The sequence below is a fragment of the Nematostella vectensis genome, chromosome 11 (genome assembly GCF_932526225.1).
Source record: "Nematostella vectensis chromosome 11, jaNemVect1.1, whole genome shotgun sequence".
Classification (NCBI taxonomy): Eukaryota; Metazoa; Cnidaria; class Anthozoa; order Actiniaria; family Edwardsiidae; genus Nematostella; species Nematostella vectensis.
In genome coordinates, this window is record NC_064044.1 from 8,850,121 (window position 1) to 8,869,713 (window position 19,593).

The 19,593-nt window shown below is 38.5% G+C and overlaps 2 protein-coding genes across 3 annotated transcripts; one reads left to right on the forward strand and one right to left on the reverse strand.

The window, feature by feature from the left end:
• The first annotated feature begins 165 nt into the window (after positions 1 to 165).
• Positions 166 to 13,184, forward strand: LOC116615626 (coiled-coil domain-containing protein 73). Of its 2 annotated transcripts, XM_032377412.2 has the most exons (16): positions 166 to 413; positions 506 to 718; positions 1,103 to 1,129; positions 1,439 to 1,510; positions 2,020 to 2,091; positions 4,172 to 4,207; positions 5,081 to 5,155; positions 6,008 to 6,046; positions 6,300 to 6,435; positions 6,951 to 7,162; positions 7,346 to 7,405; positions 8,537 to 8,752; positions 9,510 to 9,752; positions 10,195 to 10,399; positions 10,892 to 11,832; positions 12,302 to 13,184. In XM_032377412.2, the coding sequence occupies exons 1-16, from the start codon at positions 309 to 311 to the stop codon at positions 12,593 to 12,595; spliced, it is 2,946 nt and encodes a 981-aa protein (XP_032233303.2). In that variant the 5' UTR covers positions 166 to 308; the 3' UTR covers positions 12,596 to 13,184. The 2 variants fall into 2 exon arrangements, with proteins under 2 accessions (XP_032233303.2, XP_032233306.2); XM_032377415.2 differs by lacking the exon at positions 1,439 to 1,510.
• Positions 13,185 to 13,593: 409 nt separating this feature from the next.
• On the reverse strand, positions 13,594 to 19,540 carry LOC5508641 (transmembrane protein 241). Its single transcript, XM_032377418.2, has 15 exons — positions 19,134 to 19,540; positions 18,784 to 18,830; positions 17,733 to 17,813; positions 17,569 to 17,650; positions 17,134 to 17,211; positions 16,671 to 16,696; positions 16,542 to 16,593; positions 15,828 to 15,876; positions 15,706 to 15,751; positions 15,234 to 15,269; positions 15,119 to 15,153; positions 14,684 to 14,753; positions 14,106 to 14,199; positions 13,955 to 14,019; positions 13,594 to 13,853 (listed from the first exon to the last, which is right to left on the reverse strand). Exons 1-15 carry the CDS (start codon positions 19,206 to 19,208, stop codon positions 13,760 to 13,762), a joined length of 930 nt encoding a protein of 309 aa, XP_032233309.2. The 5' UTR covers positions 19,209 to 19,540; the 3' UTR covers positions 13,594 to 13,759.
• Positions 19,541 to 19,593: the final 53 nt, after the last annotated feature.

Sequence of the window (19,593 nt, forward strand, 5' to 3'; positions counted from 1 at the left end):
TCCTTACGTCTGCTTTGCATCTTTGCATGTAGTAAAAAAAAATTCAATATCATAAAGGGAAAGCAGGACACTCTTAAAACTCGTAGATATATTTTTCCGCTTTATTTAGAAAAGAGTAATTGTTTTGTAATCTATTAAAAGTGGGTTCCCTGTGGATTAGGCGCGCGCGTGGCTCGTCAAAAGCGCGGGAAAATTCAAATTTTCATTTTTCTCTCGGATTTTAGCAGTAGAAATGTCTCTTTATATAAAAAATCTATTTTCTCGAGCAATTCTTATTGTGAGAATGAACCTAACGTGTTTTTAGCACAATGGTTGAAATAGAGGAAGTAGAAGAAACGCCTGCAGCTAAAGATGAATTTGATGACAAAGAGCCCGAGGATAAAGACAAGGAAAAAGAGGAAACAGATAAAAAGGTAAGTAGTACTTATGCGACTGAAATAGCTCTTATAAAGTACTTTATAGTTCTGTTTATTTTTTAATAGTTTTTTTTATTCCTTTGTCTAAGAAAACGACAGATGACACCGAAATTGAGTTGAATGACCAGAAAAATGACAGCTCTAGTTTGATGAGAAAAGGGAGTGATTCGGTAGAAGGAGAAAGCAAGCAATCCCCGATAAAAGTAGCACAAAATGTACAAGTCGTCTTACAGAAGATAGAAGAAAGCGAGACAGCCACACAAATATTCAATGACGGGACATTTGTTAACAATTTTCTTGAGGTGTGTGAATTAATATGCATCTTGTCTCGCAAAAAAAATAATTGCAAGTCACGTGCTGTTTTCTAACATGTGACACCCCCTTTGCAACTCGTTTCTTTTTTTTTCTTTTTTTCAAAGTCGTACGACAAGTAGAACTTCTACATTCCACAACAAATTTCTTCAAGTCGCCGAAATTTTTTTTTTTGTCGCATGGCGCGTGCGACTTGCAAATGTTGTTTTGCGAGGCAAATTGCAACTGTAGTTTGTATTTATACTAAAAAAAAACAGGATTGGGTAACCTGACAGTTGGCTGATGTGATGTTTGGTTGATGAGTGGTGGTAGTTGGGGGAGAGGGGATGGTTATTGTTCACAACCCTAAGAAATACAAATATTTCTACTTTCAGGCGGTAGAAGAACTAAGGCTGCGCAGGGTAAGTTAGTAAAATATGAATAAGCTCCATAATAACCTTTCTCATCTTCTACATTCTCATGCTATATCTATATCAATGATGTAGTTTTTTCAAGAGTAATTAGCAACTTAAAATGTATTAACATCAAAGAACAAGGCCTTTGAAGTGTATCAAAATGGGAAGGGCTGCTTGATCTAAACACAGATTTTATTGATCCGAAAAAATTGAGCAGTTAAATCCTCAAGGCTCCTTGCTGGAACATAGAAAGACCACAGTAGGGCGAGTAAACCCTCTGCCAGTATAATATGCCAGTATATAATTGTCCAACAGACAGTTGACTCTGAGAATGAAGATAAAATAAATGCTTTATTGGCCGAAAAGCATGAACTCCAAAGGAAATGGGTAAGTACAATAGTAAACTGTTGAACATTGAAAAAATATTATTAAAAAAACAACAACAGCAGATCATGGTCCATAGATGTTTTAGGAATTACCAAGACCCTGTTGAAGATTGCGATGCAGGGTTCAGAATAATTTATTCAAATCCGCTAGATTTTGCCGGCTTTGTGAATTTTGGTGGGGAAAAAAAGCCTGCACAAAAAATGTGAGAAGGAATACAGTAAAAAAGAGCCGGCAAAGACCTGAAAAAAGCTGGCCATCGATGGCAGCCGGCCGCTATTTTGAACCCTGCGATGTTGGTGGCCATAGATTATTTGAAAGAATTAAAATTGGAAGTTTCTTCGATAACAGGTAGAGCTGGTTTTTAAAGGCTCAAGGTAGAGGTTGGCTTTTTGAAGGCCAAAGGGGGGAGGGGGAGGGAGGGTCAAGGAGCACTATGCCCACCCCTAGGTATCTCTATCATTTGGCACATTTTATTCCCAAAATCTAATGTTATGGCTATTCCTTCTCAGGATGATGAAGTTGCAAAGAATAAATCTGAAAAAGAGCAGCACGAAAAACTGGAAGTTGAGATACGTAAACAGGTGGTCTCTCTTTGCTTCTAAATCTAACTTTGTCAACTCATCTTAAGGGTGTACTGACATCTGTTGCTAAGGAAAATTGAATATAGCATAAAAGCCTTGTAGAAAGTCATAAGGGTCTTTGGCCGATTGCACAAAGCCTGGATAAGTCTTATCCACCGGTTAAATCCTTATCCAGCGGATAAAAGTTATCCGAGTGGCGTGATTCGGTTGCACAAAGCCCGAATAAAAGTTATCCAGCGGTTAAAGTTATCCGGATGATATGGGTCGGATAAAATATTATCCACCGAATAAATGTGAAGAAAAAACAAAATGGCGTCTTGCTTTCAATTTTTTTTGTCAGAATTTCGAATAATTTTAGACACAGTTAAAGTTGAAACACATGTAAACGACGAATTTTACAGTTGGTAAATTTACAATGAACTTACATGCAGCTCTGGCAGGAATGGAATCAAACTATATTGTCCGTTTTGTCGGGAAATGTGAATCCCAAAGAAAAGAAGAAGCGGAACACTATCCCCTGTGGTCATTCCATGATTTACATGCACTTTGCCTAGATAAACTGTTTGTTCTCTGACACTTTTAGTAGCTTTTTCAACGGTCGCCATTTTGTTTGAAGGAAAAACATCGCGCGCTTTGCATATTTACCATGGAAACGGGAAGCCATTTAGTGGTAAATGATGGCTATTCATCGGATAGTTATCCAGCCTTCTATCCAGGCTTTGTGCAACGCTATTTTATCCGCCGGATAACTATTCGCTGGATAGGGATTTTATCCGGCGGTTAACGCCTATCCGGCAGATAACTTATCCAGGCTTTGTGCAACCGGCCCCTGATATTTGCCAAGTTGACCAACAAAAGTGTGCTGACTATTATGATGACGTTACATAGATACAGATAAAAGCAAATATTTCAAGTAAAATTGCTCGAAAACAAATATTGAATAAGTTTTATAAATCTTGAGGGATGAGTGCATTAAGCCAAGCATGCGTTTTAGAAATTATTGAGTAATTGTTTTTTTATGATTTTTCAAAGTTCCTAAAATCCAGATTATTTGATATAATTTTGGTTTCTGTTAGATTAACGCTAAATCCATGCTTGACTATATAAAGGAGATTTTAATAAAAAAAATACAGAAAAAATATTGCGTTTTGAAATAATTTGGCGACAAAAAAAAAGCTTCTTTTAGAAAATGCAGAACCGGAAGTGAAACAAAGCCCGTGTGTGCACATTTGGCCTGCTCACACACACTGATATCTCACATGATGAAATTGAAATGAAGTATATAAACAAATCCCAATAGTGTTTCGTGGTATTTCCACTTCAAAGGAGCGATATCCGCCATGTCATTATGAAAATTGAAAAAGTATTTCAAAATCTGATACAGCGCGCGCTACTTTGAAATAAGATTTTCAGTGCGTGCGCGAGCGTTTGCAACCAAAGTGCTTAAACAGGTAGTGAAAATTGAAAACTTTGGCTTTAAAAAGGTTGGCTTGACTTCGCTGAATCTTCGTTTTTACAAAATATGGGAAATATCATAACCCGAAAAGGCTGAGATTAACATAAAGTCAATCTTGGGGAACTTGAAACGCATATTTTTTGTTTCTTTTACTTCAGGAAAGCTTGTGAATGACGAATTCCGTGTTTTGTATATGCGCGCGCTCAACGCCACCAGCGTAGCAACGTCGTTACTGAGCAACACTAATGTCAGCACACCTTTAACCATCTAAACGAATCAAGAACTTTGATGTTTTTATAATAACACTTGAAACAACTTGGCCTAACACAAACATACAAATAAATTTGAGGGACATCACAAATCGTCAAACAAAACACAGTTTCAGATTGTAATTGCATAAAACAAATGTTTTGATGACAACAATTACGGTTAGGGTAGGGTGTCAAAAGAAATGTCTGGTCACAAGATACATCTAGAAACTTTTTCTATCCAAATACACACGTAAAATTAACCGTCTTTTTAACTAATAACGAAGGGGTCAACACATCTCGTCACATGAGCAGGGTAGGTTCGGACCCGTTGGACCGCGCCAGTAAAGATATTTTCCTTTATTATTTCTTCTAGTATGAAGAACGTTTGCAACAGTACGAGAATATAAAGGTAAGTTCTAAATACTTTTTGAAGTTGGTTCTTAGTAGGAAGCAAGCGCAACGCACGTCATTTTTCGGTTCTCACTGGAACACAAGCGCAAGTAAAACAAAACTTCTTGGTTTTCTTGCGCTTGTTTGGCCGACTCTCACTAGCAGTATCGCGCTTGTGATTACTCTTGCGTCCTTGTGTGAAGCAGCCTTAAAGCCGTATTGTCACCAGTTTACTTCCGGTCGATTACCTATCCGATAATTTTTAAAGGAAAACGCGAAAATATTTCAAAATATTGGAAGCAGTGTGTCTATTGGAAGTTTCTTTGAGGGTGTGATTGGTAATTTAGAGCGGATGGCCTGATAAAATATCTCGGATTCTAATAGATACTTTTGTCTTTTAACGGTTGAGGTTTCCGTCGGACCTCCGGAAGTAAACTGGTGACAATGCGGCTTTAAGTTACCACGATAGCACCTAATACTTCCCTGGGCAGTATAAGCACTATGTTTGCTTGCGTTGTTTTTACTGGGCTTTTAGGCTTTTATTCATAACGTGTTAGGGACTTTTTAACTCGTTATGCTATTGTCTTTATCAAATATTATAATATAAAAACATTAGAAAAATTAAGGACTGACTATAACTAGGGATGGCTTATCGTATGGAATAGATAAATGCAGTGCGTCATCTCATTACCTACTCAAATCGTTGTCGCCTCGAAGCTCGGAGCCTCTGGTACCCAGGGTATCATCTCATTTGCATAAAGACAAAAATCGCAATCAGTTCTGGCAAAATGCGCAAACTATCGATGAAATACGATTTTCTGTTTTCTATGTCGTTAGCTCGTCGGAATCTCTCTAATGAAAGGAGTATTTTTTTTTTTAATGTGCTTTTCAGGAAAAGTACAATTTGGCTGCACAGTGCCGCGAGTCTGAGATGACCCAACTGAAAGACGAAGTGCGAGCTCTCCATGTAAGTAATAATTCTCGCAGCTCCTTGGAACCGATATCAAGATACACGCAGTTTCTTGGAACAGATACACTCTTCTTTTTATAAGAACATCTAATTTTCAGTTGACGCTGGGCCGTTCTTATCTTTGGGATATGTTCTTAACGATGTTCTTACATTTTTGTGAATATAAGAATACAATACCCAATGAATTATTAGGAAGAGAATTACACTAATGATCAATAGCAATAATAAGGTTTTTACTATATGAGCACAATTTGATTCTGCATTTTAGAACGCATCATGACTAAAAAAGAAAAGACCCTTTCTGCTATCTGAGCCTCGGCCTGTTCTTAAAATTTGATGAAATCTAAGACTGGACGTCCTTTTAAAAAGGCTCTTATAGAAAGAAGAGTGTAGTCAATGTATGTACTACACGAAATTCTCGCAGCTTGGAACAGACAATCAAAATACACGCAGTTTCTCGGAACAGATAAAGTATTTTACTGCACGAAATTCTCGGAGCTTCTTGGAAGAGATAACCAAAATCCACGCAGTTTCTTGAAACAAACGATCAAAGAATTTAATTAACAAAATTCAACTCCTAAACCCTTGGATGCCTTCCGCCTATAGGTCATTCCAGCTATAAGCATGCGCGCGCACTCACCATGGGAACGTACCTCAACTACCGGCATGCAGCGCGCGCTTCGATTGATGTAAGCTTAAAAAAGCGCGCGCTGCATTCTGGTAGTTGAGGTAGGTTTCTATGGTTATGCGCGCGCAAATTTATAGCTGGAATGGCCTACTGCCTTGCCGCAAAGTTCTTTAATCATTAGTCGTCAAGTAACCCTTGTGATTATTTTGATACTCCCATAGATCACAAGATACGACATTGAGAAAAGAGCCAAAGGACTGGTGAGTTTCAAAGTGTGATTCTCTCTTTCGTATGTTGACACGAATACAGGCGCAGAGTACCAACAATTTTATACACGCTCGCTCCCCCACTTTTTAGATCGGTATTGTATCAAAATATGTAATATATATGAAAGAATTTGAGAGAAAAGGAAATAATGACTCTATTTTCCATAAAGGTGCCGCACCTCCCACCGGCTTAAAATTGATATGTGCACAATGCGCTATTAAATGTGTTACAATGTGATTTGCTCAGGAGCGCGAGATACATCTTCAAGTGTCTGCCCGTAAGAATCATGAGTCACAGATCAGTGAGCTGGACAGACGGTGTACAGAAACAACCAAGGAGTGTGCAAAAGTACTAGAACAGGTCGACAATGTTGAGGCCAGTGGTATGTTAATTAGAGTGACGTTACGATGCCCTCTATCTTTACGGATACGAGAAAAGTGAGGGGCGCGTCAACGTAAAATTAGATTGTTTACAGGCGGTGGATGCACACACAGGCTGCTGTATCGCGGAAAATATGAATGCTCTAGTCGCCAATAGTCAATTAGGTCAAAATCTGCACTGATCGAGAAGGTTGGGGAGGGGAACCCAACACCAAGTAATTCTAAAATTGTCAACTGCGAGAAAAAAAAGGATAAAGAAAAGAATGAGAAGATATGTAGCCATAGGCTAAAATTGTTCTGAATTAACAATCGTTAATTCAGTATTGTCATTAAAATATTTTATGTTTTCGTCGTTCTCTGGCGTGGCAGACGCAGCCATCTCTCTCTGTGTAGAATTTTTCACTAAAAAAAACCACGTGATTTCGTAGTACAAGAGGTCTATAGACCTCTTTCACAAAGACGGTCTATTGAAGTTCTCCGCGTAAATGACTCAGAAACTTGCTTTCACGTGTGGTAGTTCTGTCAGCCTCGCGACTGCACAAGAAGCTTATGTATACAAACGAGCACCACAAGTGTTTACTGAAGGCGTGCAAGGAGGAGATGGAAGCCCGGACTCAAGAAGTTATCAGTCTAAAGACCGCTGCAGCCAAACGGGCCGCTAAGGATAGTGCAGTGAATCAAGGGGAGACTGGAAATGCAGTGGAGGCGTTAGATAAAGAGCTGAGGATGGTAGGTTAAGCAAGGCAGCAGTGGCGGATTTCTCTTGGGGTAGTGGGGGTCAGGCCTAGGGCGTGAAATGTGGGGACGAGAGCGTCTTCCGGGACAATTTTGCCACGCTCTTTTATTGTGTTAGAATCGCGTTACAAATACACACAAATTGTGTTTTAACAAAGAGACATATTTTTGTTACAGCAGAAGGAGCTTTGTCGACAGTACCAGATGCAACTGGAAGATTCGAGGGCGGAAGCTAAGGTACAAATAGCAGGGCTTATGATGGAAGTGACTACTGGAAAAGTCAGCGAAAGGGATCTTTAACAAAGACGACAATGGCTGTAACGAGATTGAAGAAATTACCAACGCGCTTGTAGCGATTGAAGTATCGAAACATGATGGTTTAGGTTCTTGGTGATGGTATAATTTAATTCGATGTAATGAAGGGGCTGGTGGTACAATGGGTAGTAAGGATTAATACGATGTGACGGATGATGCTGGTAATGGTGATGATGTAATAGAAATAACGATGATGTGAAGGGTGATGATGGTCATGATGAAGAAGATGGTGATAATGATGAATGAGATGTGACGGATGATGGTGGTAATGGTGATGATGTAATGGTAATAATGATAATATGAAGAGCGATGATGGTAATGATGAAGAACATGATGAAGAAGATATGATAATGGTTATAATAATGAATGAGATGTGACGGATGACGATGGTAATGGTGATGATGTAATGGTAATAATGAGGATGTGTAGGGTGATGATGGTCATGATGAAGAAGATGATGGTGATAATGATGAATGAGATGTGACGGATGATGGTGGTAATGGTGATATAAATGATGTGAAGGGTGATGATTATTATGATAAAGAAGATGGTGATAATGATGAATGAGATGTGACGGATGATGGTGGTAATAGTGATGATGAATGGTAATAATAATGATGTAAAGGGTGATGATTGTCATGATGAAGATGATGGTGATAATGGTGAATGAGATGTGACGGATGACGGTGGTAATGGTGATGATGTAATGGTAATAATGATGTGAAGGGTGATGATGGTCATGATGAAGAAGATGATGATGGTGATAATGATGAATGAGATGTGACAAATGATGGTGGTAATGGTAATGATAATAATGAGGATGTAAAGGGTGATGATGGTCATGATGAGAAGATGATGATGGTGATAATGATGAATGATATGTGAGGGATGGTGGTGGTAATGTTGATGATGTAATGGTAATAATGATGAATATGTGACAGGTGATGTGGTGGTAATGATGAAGATGATGGTGAATATGTTGTGATGGGTGATCGTGATGATGGTGACGGTGGTAATCATGATGATGATGACATTCGTTTAATGTCCCTCTAGGCTCTGGTGGACTCATTGAAAGACGCGCATCATCTGATTGACAGACACGTGGATATAGCTAATAAGCACACAGAGACAGAGACGATGAATGCACTAGAAATAGACGACTTAAAGAACGAGCGGCTTGAGCTGGAAAGCACACTTGCGGAGGAGAGACAGTCCAAGAAAGAACTAGAGGAGAGAATAGAGACCGAGACCAAGACATGGCTTGCTGAGGTATGCTAACACTGTAAATAATTGGAAGGTGCGACGCGCGCTTCCGTGGCCAACAAGACCATATATACCAGTTATAAGCGTTACATTAGCATGTTAGAATAAAAATTTGATTTGGCCTCCTACTTGAAGTAGAGGATTTCGGTTGTGTTCATGCGCACATAATTGTTTCTATCGGTTTCTATTTGTTTACTTATCGCACTTTATAAGGCCATGAAGTGAGTATTTTGTGGGAAAGTTATGTATTATGTATAAAGATATAATGTAATGTATAATGTAGTTTATAACAAGACATGATTACGAGAAGTATCGATACCATTGTTTGTACATGATTACAAAAAGTATCGATAACATTGTTTATACTCCTCCACTCTAATCGACGACCACTTGCCTGCACCAGGTTTACTCCACCCCTATCAGCCTTCTCAAAAAGATTTTTATGAGCAGGTTATTGAGAGTTTTCAGGCGGTTTGGTTGTCAAAGACGTGTGTTTCTCAGCTCCAGGATGGACAATCAGGGTTCAGAATAGCTGCCAAAATATCTCTTTTCTGGTCTCTACCGGCCCTTTTTTCCTGTATTCCTCTTCTTATATTTTGAGTATGCTGGGTTTTTTTTCCAACAAAATCCACAAAGCCGGCAAAATCTAACAGATTTTTTTAAAAAATGAACCCTGGCAATTTTCTTAATGGCTATTAGGATTTTAAATGGGAGAGTATCGACTATATAGGATAGTCTAACCACGTTAACTTTTTTTGTATAGAAAGAGGATCTAAATAGCCGCTTAAGCAAAGTACAGATCGATTACGATGCTTTGTGTCAAGCACACAACAGCTTGGAGGATGAAAACAGCAAACTGTCTGGACAAAACAGTGAGCTGACAGAGCGTGTACAAAACTTAACCAATGATGCAGCGAGTCTGCAAACCAGTTTGACAAATACGGAGGATGATCTACGACAAATTAGCAGTCAGTTAGAGGAGCTCAAGGAGAACCATGCAAACGAGGTAATGGCAAATAGAGAACAAAAATACTCTGGCTACACTTTCATGGACTTGGTTGAGTTCTTGGAAAGGTCACCCTTGAATATACTACCGACGGGGATGGTCATCGGCCAAAACATTTTTAACCCTAAGGGGTATCAATTTGGGCGTGGTCAAGAGCAATAATTACCCCTAAGAAATAGGGGTGTAGCTGAAGGATTGAACGTTAAAAAAGCCTTTTGCTTGCTCTTATTTTCCTACGTTTTCGAAAAATATGCCAGTAGTTTGCCTTTAAAAAGCCACCATTTTGAAACAAAAAGGCTGGTTAAAACGCGCGGTTATAGGACCAGAATAGGAATCAGGCTGCATTAAATCTATTACCTAAACCTACTCTCGGAACAATGTAATGACCCTATTACGCTTAACCTTCCTTCAGATATAACCCTAGTACTTAAATCTTCCTCAGACTACTTCTCTAAAAGCACAACTTGCCAGTGAGCAGGAGCGTAATCAGGAGAATGCCACGGTGATCCCCCAACTGAAGGACAAGTTAGCAGAGGCAGAAGTACAGGTGGAGAGCATGTTTAATGCTCTGCTAGACATGAGAAAGGGCGCAAGGAAAGTGGAAACAGCGTGTGCCGAGACACAGACAGTCATCTATCAAGAGGATGGTAAGACTCGATAAGGGGTCGGTATGAAGTAAGTTCCAATTTGATTAGGTAAAAAACAATACCCAATAACTCGAGACAAGCAACGAGATTTAGAGACAAAAGAACTCCTTTGTAGAACGAAGATAATAGGGACAAAAGCAATTACGTACTTACTGGCGAAAAGGCATACACGGAAAATGAAATAAAAGGTTGGTAAATGATTACCCCTGTTAAAGCATCTCCCAGCCAATTGCCTCATTCGGTTACCACAAAGCAAAATAAATAGCACAGTGTACCTGAAAACATTTTCACAGGGCTTTGGACAGATAAAACAACACTAATATACCAGAAATATAACATCTGAGACAGCACACATCAGCACTTACAAGGGGCCTTAACCTAGCCTTACATCTCCCATTCCTATCCTTTAAACATGCTGTCAATAACTGCATGAAAGGCGTTTGTAAATTTAAAAGAAACTAAAAATGATCAGCCATGGTTGGTTATTTCCAGGAAGCACTCAGTGGGAAGAGCGAGATATAGGCCCAATGAGAGCACATGGAACCTCCAAGAGCGCGTCTTCCAACAAGGCAAGGGATGTAGCTATGGTAGACGATGTGGTTGGATTAACATCAGAAAAAAACGGGGAGTCAGTAACAGAGGTAAACACCGATAAGAAAGTCCTCACCGATGTGCTTATCAAAGGGACTGCTGATAGCACTTTTAGCGGGGATGTCAAGATAAGCAGCCCAGAGTTCCCAAGTTGCGAAAAGCAGGAGGCCCAACCAGTAGGTGTCGAGAAAGAAACCATTTGTCGTAACAAAAATGAGTTAAATGCTGTTACGGAAGTTGAAAAAGACCCCAAAAGCATCGACAAATGCTGCATTTCTTTACCAGTGACAGTAGATAAAAAAGAAAACCAGGAAAGCCAGACAGAACAGTCTCCTGAAATATCGGACAACAGCCAGCTTTTACTATCACCCATCTTCCAGTCCCACGAAAGTGTGCAGATCGACGAAAGGCGCGTCGAGTATCAGCGGAGTCTTTCTCAAATAGCACCACACAGCAACATTGGCAAAGTGGACGATGGGTCAAGATCATTAATCGACAACAATGGAACAGAGAAAAAAGAAAAGCTTATGGAAATGGAAGCAAAGGATTTCCACCCAGCAGGAGATCATATGGAAAAGGGAATGAGTGATGGTATAGAGGGTAAAAGGACCGGGTGCTTAAAGAGGCAGCCATCATCATCTAATCAGGATGTTAAGTTGGCGCCAGTCAAGCGGGTGCGATTCAGGATTGAAGATGATAAACAGCAGAGCAACACGCTCGATGAACCTGTTGCAATTAAACAGGTGTCGAGTAATGATGAAGAAACAAAAGAAGCAATGGTGACTCCGATGGATCCGCAGATTGATAGGCTCAGATGCCAGGAGACTTCGGCTGATCTGGAGGTAGGTTTTGATTTTATCAGCTGATGATATGGACGTAGACATCAACACATGCACATATTTGTCAAAAGAACTAAACTATAGCTGATGTGGACGTAGACTGATTAGTGCTTATATTATCAACACAATTAAACTATGGCTGTTGCGGACGGTCATGTATGTGCATGTATGTCAACCGAACGAAACTATAGCTGATGCGGGCATAGACATTGATAAGTGCATATATTATCAACACAACTAAACTATAGCTGTCGCGGACGGTCATTGATTATTGCATGTCGGACGTTTTTTTTTTTTTTTTTGTGTATCAAGGCTGCGTTTAGATAACACGATGTGAGAAACGAAAGCTACGTGAAAAGTATTTTCGCAACCGTCAGGGGAGGAAGGTTGCACACAATGAAGTACTGATTTTCCATAAAATATATTGACATTTCATGTTCTCGCCTAATTTGTATCCAACTAATTTCGTTAGGATTACCAGAAAGAATCAAGCAACAGCAGCTCAACAGCCTCATATCTCGGTGAGAGTGGTACCACGCCAAACGAGGATAATGTATTGTTTTCGGACGAAGAGACCGAGGGTGACAAGTCAGAACGAGAAAACGAGACAGTGAAGGAACAGATTAATAGAATACAACACATGTTGAAGACAGATCGCCTTAGAACCAACCGCAAACGCAAGTACCAAGACCCTAAGCAGATGACACAGGAGCACACAGATGATGGGCCTCTACTGGAACAGGGGCCCTCTGGCATTCAGTTATAAGTTCACAGAGCTCTCACACGTGAATACGGATCGCCTAAGAACCAACCGCAAACGCAAGTACCAAGACCCTAAGCAGATGACACAGGAGCACACAGATGATGGGCCTCTACTGGAACATGGGCCCTCTGGCATTCAGTTATAAGTTCACAGAGCTCTCACACGTGAATACGGATCGCCTAAGAACCAACAGCAAACAAAAGTACCAAGACCCTAAGCAGGCGTCGCAGAAGCACAAAGATGATAGGCAAACACTAGAACATGGACCCTCTAGAAGCCCACATTCAAGCCTCTCGCTCTAACTAACAATTTTTTGCAATAAACTTATAAAATAAAATAAATTATTTTTGCAATAGACTTAAAAACAATATACACTGCTTGAGTTCTGACGACAGCAAATGTTGCTTACCATCGTTATCTACGATATCTAGGGATATTCAGCTAAAACAAAAAACCCTCTATACTGTAAATAAGTTATATTTCGTGAATGGTACAAATACAGTATCTTTTCTGTATAAATATGTCAATCACCATACATGGTTGATCGTCAGAGTAAAATTATGTTTACAGAAATAAATATCTGATGTGTTTTTATTGCCATGTTTGATAATTAAGTTTTCAGTCACATGAGCTACTGCAAACGCGATTGTTGTTTTTGGTTACGAAAGCTACTGTATTTTGCAGTCATTAAGGCCATTTAGTAGGGGCGTAGCCAGGGGGTGGTCCGGGGGCCCCCCCTTCTAGCAGCCAAAAATACAGTAAATGTATGAGTCATTATTTCAAATACAGGAGAAAATGCCTTCACCGGGCCTTTTGGGACCCCTCCTGTTAAAAATCCTGGCTACGCCACTGATTAGACTGCACATCAGTGCTGTGACAGCCTGAGAAGCACCAGGCGTCCAAAAAGTAGACAAGAGATAAAAACTCAAATACGCACAAAGTAAACAAAAATGCAAAGCTCAGAAACAATTCAATCGTCATTTCATTGATGGCCTTGTGTTTTTGGTCTACAACCTCTTAAAGTGAGATGACTAGAAAGGCAATCAACTGATCTAAAGCTGGTGATTGTCCACTAAAAACAGTTGCAACTTGTACTGTAATCAAAATAAAGGTGCAGGGTGCACATGTGACTGAAAGATGCAGACCTGTCATTTGCTGTTAGATTACTTAAATCTGAGCCTCTCTCATTTTGTCACCATTGCTGACAGTTAAATCAGGACTATAAGAGTACATGACACCACTTGCCAGTCCCAAAATAATACTGAAACACAAAAGACAGCAGTATAAGTAATAGAAAGGTTAATATGTAGGATTGAAAAACAAAACAAATAAAACATCAAAGAGCATTTACATGGAACTTACAAAAGTCCTAAGTTCAAAGTATAACTTGCTTTGTAGAATGCTAGTGATGTGACTGCAACAGCAACCTTAACAAAAATGAACAAACAAACATTAATCTACAGAGAAAGCATAACAAAATATAGTTATTTCTTGGAGAAATACATTTATATACCTTTATAATACTGCTAATTAAGGGTTGAGAGGGGCCAACCTCTGTGTTTGAAAGATTGGTGCCTAGAAGACCGACGACAGCCCCAAATATTCCACTAGAATAAAAAAGATATTACTAGTTTAATCCTGTGTTTTATTAAAGCTTATTTAAGACTCTTCTTTAGTGGAATGAATATGTTCCAACAAAAAAATATTGGTGGACCATTGCCATGCCACTTAACTGGAAAGTCTGCATTTATGAGAATATAAATAATTAATACAATGTGAACTATGAGGATTCACATATATTATGTAGTGGTCTGCAAAATAGGTAAACAAACTGCTGACCCTATTTTTGGGCCTGTACATGGGAAGGAAATATTGTTTTATCATCATCATCATCCTCGTCATCATCATCCTCATTATCATCATATTATTACTACTATTACTATCATCATCACCACCATAATAATTATCATCATGATTATTATCATTATCTATCATAGCTTAAAAACCTGCAAAAAGGGCCCTGTATAAAGGCAAAAGAAATTTTATTATTCTTAACTATAACTTTCACAGATCTGCAAGTCCATAACATACCTTATAATGCAGCCTATGTGAAACTCCCGTGTATATAAGAATGGGAATTCTATGACTTTGTACAGTTCCCCTAAAAAAAATTAACAGTCATATGAAGACAAGTTTACTTCATTTTGTTTGCACAGCTGTCAACCAAACTTGGACCGAAATCTTGTAAAATTGGGTGAAATACAGTAAATATATGAAAAAAACATAAGAGAATACAGAGAATGTGTAAACATTCTCAGAAAAATTGGGCTTGTGATGAGGTCCCAAATCTTGACACCCGCCTTATGCGGGTGGGTTGACAGCTATGTGTTTACAAGACCCTAGAGATATCATTGCAGGCTAGGCCTGAATTCATACACTGCCAGCAGCATTGAAGTACCATAAATATTGTATAAAATAAAAACAAAATACAGTAAATTATCAAGTACAGAGCATTACAGTACATACCTCCACCAATACTTATCCCCATAAGTAAAACCACGCTAAAATAAAACATTAAGAAAAATAATGTTGACATGTAATTCAAATTCCAAATTAAATAAAAAAGAACACTTTTCCTTACCTTGAGAATGTATTATAAAATATTTTATTCAGATCACTGAAAATGAGAATAACATTAATATAATAATATAAGATTGCTTTAAATATAAAATGAATATGTAAAAGGGTGCTAATTACAACTTAGTAAAATATCAATGGAATAGAATTTGTCATTGGGGGAGTGGGGCAAGCAGGAAAGGGGTTTGTTTTAGCCTTCCCTGCTCACCTATTCATGCCACATCCGTATTTTTCAAAATGGTGTCCAAATAGTGAAATTCAGGTTTTCTCGCAGAATACCAGAATACAACCCCAACCCCCCCCCCCCCCCCCTACAAGCAGGCTATGATCAACTTGCACTTTATGGACAGCCTGCTACATCAAAAGGAAACCAATAAAAATTCAAAATACTTATCTCCAGGTGTTGTTTTTATCACCAGATGTTGATGTGCTAAAGTTGATGTGTTAAACACAGCATAACCTCTATCTATAGTTACCTGAGTTGCAGTGACTTTTTTGACTTTTCAAATGCCAAGTAGGCCCCTAGAATACATGGAAATAGGTTAAGTGTTTCATCCCATTCATATAATTTCATTTACATAGTTTACACTAATGTTACCTGTAAATGTACAATGTACTAACATCCAGCGGTAGCCCATCTGATCATACTATAACACACAAACAAAAACAAACAAACAAAAAGTTTGTGTGGGTGATAGAACGATGGTAAAAGATGGTGAATGGTCTTCCTGACTTAGAATTTCCAGAAGAATGGCTAAGAAATCTGAGATTGAAAAAGTTGTCTGGTAAACGAATGTGAGACAGAAAAAAAAATCTGAGTTAAATCTAAGTCTAATGCTGCACATTTGGGTCATAACAACATAGGCATGCACACTCTTATGTTCACAAGCCCATAACATAACGACATCGACATTGTCATAAAAGAAGAAAAACATGTTTTTTCACTTCTATCTTTATGTTCATGTCATTGTATTGGGCTTATGTCATTATATCAAACTATTCACACTTGAACATATGAACAAGAGTGTGCAGGCGAATGTTGTTACATATGTCACTAGTGTGCACTAGGCATAAAGGAAGTCTTAGTTAAGTCTGAGACAAGATTTTGCAATTTTACAGGGAACACTTTTTATAAATCCCAATGATAATAATTGGTGGTAATAATGATGATAGCAATAAGCTATCGTGACAACAGAAGTAATGGAATGATTATGATACAGTATTGTTACAGCAATATAAGATAAAGAAGAAAAAATATAATTCTTTCTGGTGATTCGTTGATATATCAAATAATGGTAAACATTATCTCTACCTTAGGGTCTGTTTGAACTACTCCAACAACTGCAACTGCTGATAGTAATAGCCTGAAATAACATCCCAATAATATATTACATGCGATGCTTTATTCTGAATGTTAAAAAGCACTTCATATGCCACTCACCATGCAAGTTTAGAAAATTGCTCAATCTGTAACACAAAACAAAAGAACCACATGAGACAGAAAACTTGTTTATATGTTCCAGCCAATGTTGGGCATTGTGGTCACACAATCCTCTGTGCTAATGGACCAGGCACACAAACACGACTTGAAATCAAGCCTTGGGTTTAATATGCTGAGGGAGATGTGTTTGGGATACTTTTACGTAAATTCCCCAAAAAATCCTAGGAAAAGTGCCTCAGTAGTAAAACTTTTGGCCACAAGAGGGGCTCATTTCTGAAATAAGAGGAAAGTTTATCTTCAGAGCTATTATGAGATCTTAAAATTGCTAGAATTTATTGGAGAGTCTGCTGTACACCTCCATTACTTGTTCTAGTTCCAACGAACCTGAGATTTTTTATTGTTCTAGATAAAGAATAACTGTCAAACAAATAAAAAAGAAAATGTTTTACTGTAATATACTTACTCTGTTGAAGACTAACCAGTCAACTAATGTCATTACCACAAATGACCCATACTGCAGTGCACAGAAAACTGGAACAGACTTAAACACAGGACACTATAAGTAACTCGCCCTGGAGATTATCATTATGCTAAACATTCCAAATATCAGGTGTTAGAGATGAGAAAAGAACATCTAAAGCCTGTGAGTAGGAGCCTAAGATCCATTATTTATTAAAAATCAGACCGAAACAAATTTAGTATATTTGAAACAACAACACAAATGTTAAAAAATAAATTCTCTACCTAAAATTTGAATAGATTTTTAAAGTTAAAATCAGTAATTATATCTCCCATCATGTTTTAATATGCCTCCCTCCCCCTTTGGGATGTTGGCCCCCTTTAAAAAATCCTGGATCCAGCACTAAATCAATGAATTATAATCAATTTACTGCCATACCAGTCTAGACAGTGCAATTGAGCCAGCATAGATTGCACCAGAAAAAAACACAGTGCCTGGAAACCAGGAAATTAGGATATCCCTGAAAAAAAAAGACAAAAAAGTCTATGCTACCATATGTGCATTACCTTGCGTTAAAGATAAAAAATATGTAATTTCCATACCTGTTAACTGATAAATCCAGGTTTATATAACCAAGCACATGGAGACTCAATAAAACCACAGCCATAGTCCCTGACTGCCAACTAACAAATGCAAACAGAAGAACCAACAATCAATTCACCTAATAAAAACTCTGATAACTACATATGCATCTCAGTGACAATCTTAAATCATGGGACTGATTTCCAATCCCAGTATCTATATTATTTGTTTGCGTATATGCGAATTAAAAAGGGGAGAGGTAGTTAATTAACACATTGACTTTTTTTAGCTAAATTTAAAAAAAAAAACTGAAAACAGATACCTTCCCTCTATTCTGAGTTTTATACAGCCAGTCAAAGTCAAACACTGCTGCACCTAGTCAGCTGTATCCAAGCTTTCCAACAGTTTTGCAATCGCCACTTTGCTGATGTGAGAACAAGTTGATGGTTGCTTGTATTTTTCATCAAAAATACAGCCATGACCATATTGGGAGAGTGTCCTAGGATATCATGTAGTCTATTGGGGCATGATTGAGTGCTGTTCTTATGGATATTTGCGAGCAAAGGTGGATTCATGGTGATTTTTTCTTGTTTGGCTTTGCCTGGATGAGAAAATAATTTTCCAATGAATCACCACAGCTCTCCTAAATGCTGTCTTTTCTGAAACCAAATTGATTCCAAAATTGTTCACACTGCTATTCTGGGCGAGTAAGCACACGCAGCTGCTTTGTCTCATATTATCTTTGCTCTACAAAGGAGTTCTTTAGTCTCTATTCTTCTCGTTCTTTGTGTCGAGGTGCGGATATTGTTCATTTGCCCAATCAAATTGCAGCTTGTAAGAGCTGCGTACTGACCCTTTGGGTCTGTATGACCTGGAATTGATTTGTTTGGCTTTAAGGTGAAAAGACTTATAAAAAAACCATCTGACTTTGGGGAGAGGAGTGTTGACTGGCCCTCCCCTCTCTGCTCTGCAATTTGTAAAGAGCCTTCGGCTCTCGGTAGATATTTCTCCACCTCAATAGAAATGGTATAATTGTTAATTGTAATTGTATTAATGTCTAGGTTGACTTACCTCTGAAATATTGTGGGGTAGGTGAACTTCAGGATAGACAGAACATACTAGGAACAAAATATCAGCCGAAAAAATATTTTTTTATTAACAGATGTATCAATATATATCACAAGTAAGACTCAGATTATACTATGCTGTAATATTCTGTCAATTCGGTTTCCCTGGCCGTTGTTTACCCCACATTTAACCCAGGTTCCTGAGCAAAAAGTAGGTATCAGCCAATTGACCGTGTTGTACTGGTTGTAGAATAGCCGGACGAATGGACGTATCTCAACTATAGAGGCCCCAAATTTTCTGTGAACATCACAGGTACTCTGTTGATCTATATCGTGCTTTAGTAAAGTACCTACCTTGTTTGTTAGCGTAGTTATTACCATAAGAACACAGAAACCCGCAACTACACTGCGCGTCCGCCATGTTGGCATCCTGTAACACCGCTGACTTGAGCCGCGGTTAAGGTAGCGTGACACAAAGGATTGGCTGCGTGACTTACGAAAATTTACGGAACTAAACTCCAAAAATTATTATTCTGAATCAAATCCAAAGTGTTCAAGGTCAATTCTTCAAAGTTTTTTTTAATGACTATGAAGCGTAGTTCTTGGCTCTCCTTGGCGCACGCACGCCACTGCTCGCTCTATTGGCAATTATAATAGTTAAAGATTAAAGGTTCTGAATTTTTTTGGATAAAATAATAGCGCAAAAAGCGCCTCGCCTACTCTAACTAACCTAATTCTTAACACCTCTCATACTAACATACCAGTTTGTTAAAGTATTTGTTTGACATTGATCACTTCTAAATTACTCGCAGAC

Coding starts and splice junctions, on each gene's coding strand:
- LOC116615626 (XM_032377412.2), top strand. CDS start 309: ATGGTTGAAATAGAGGAAGTAGAAGAAACGCCTGCAGCTAAAGATGAA. Junction 1,511..2,019: donor ATGAACTCCAAAGGAAATGG/GTAAGTACAATA, acceptor ATTCCTTCTCAG/GATGATGAAGTTGCAAAGAA. Junction 11,833..12,301: donor AGACTTCGGCTGATCTGGAG/GTAGGTTTTGAT, acceptor TAATTTCGTTAG/GATTACCAGAAAGAATCAAG.
- LOC5508641 (XM_032377418.2), bottom strand. CDS start 19,208: ATGCCAACATGGCGGACGCGCAGTGTAGTTGCGGGTTTCTGTGTTCTT. Junction 18,831..19,133: donor TAACTACGCTAACAAACAAG/GTAGGTACTTTA, acceptor TTTTGTTCCTAG/TATGTTCTGTCTATCCTGAA. Junction 14,754..15,118: donor GGGGATAAGTATTGGTGGAG/GTATGTACTGTA, acceptor AATTTTTTTTAG/GGGAACTGTACAAAGTCATA.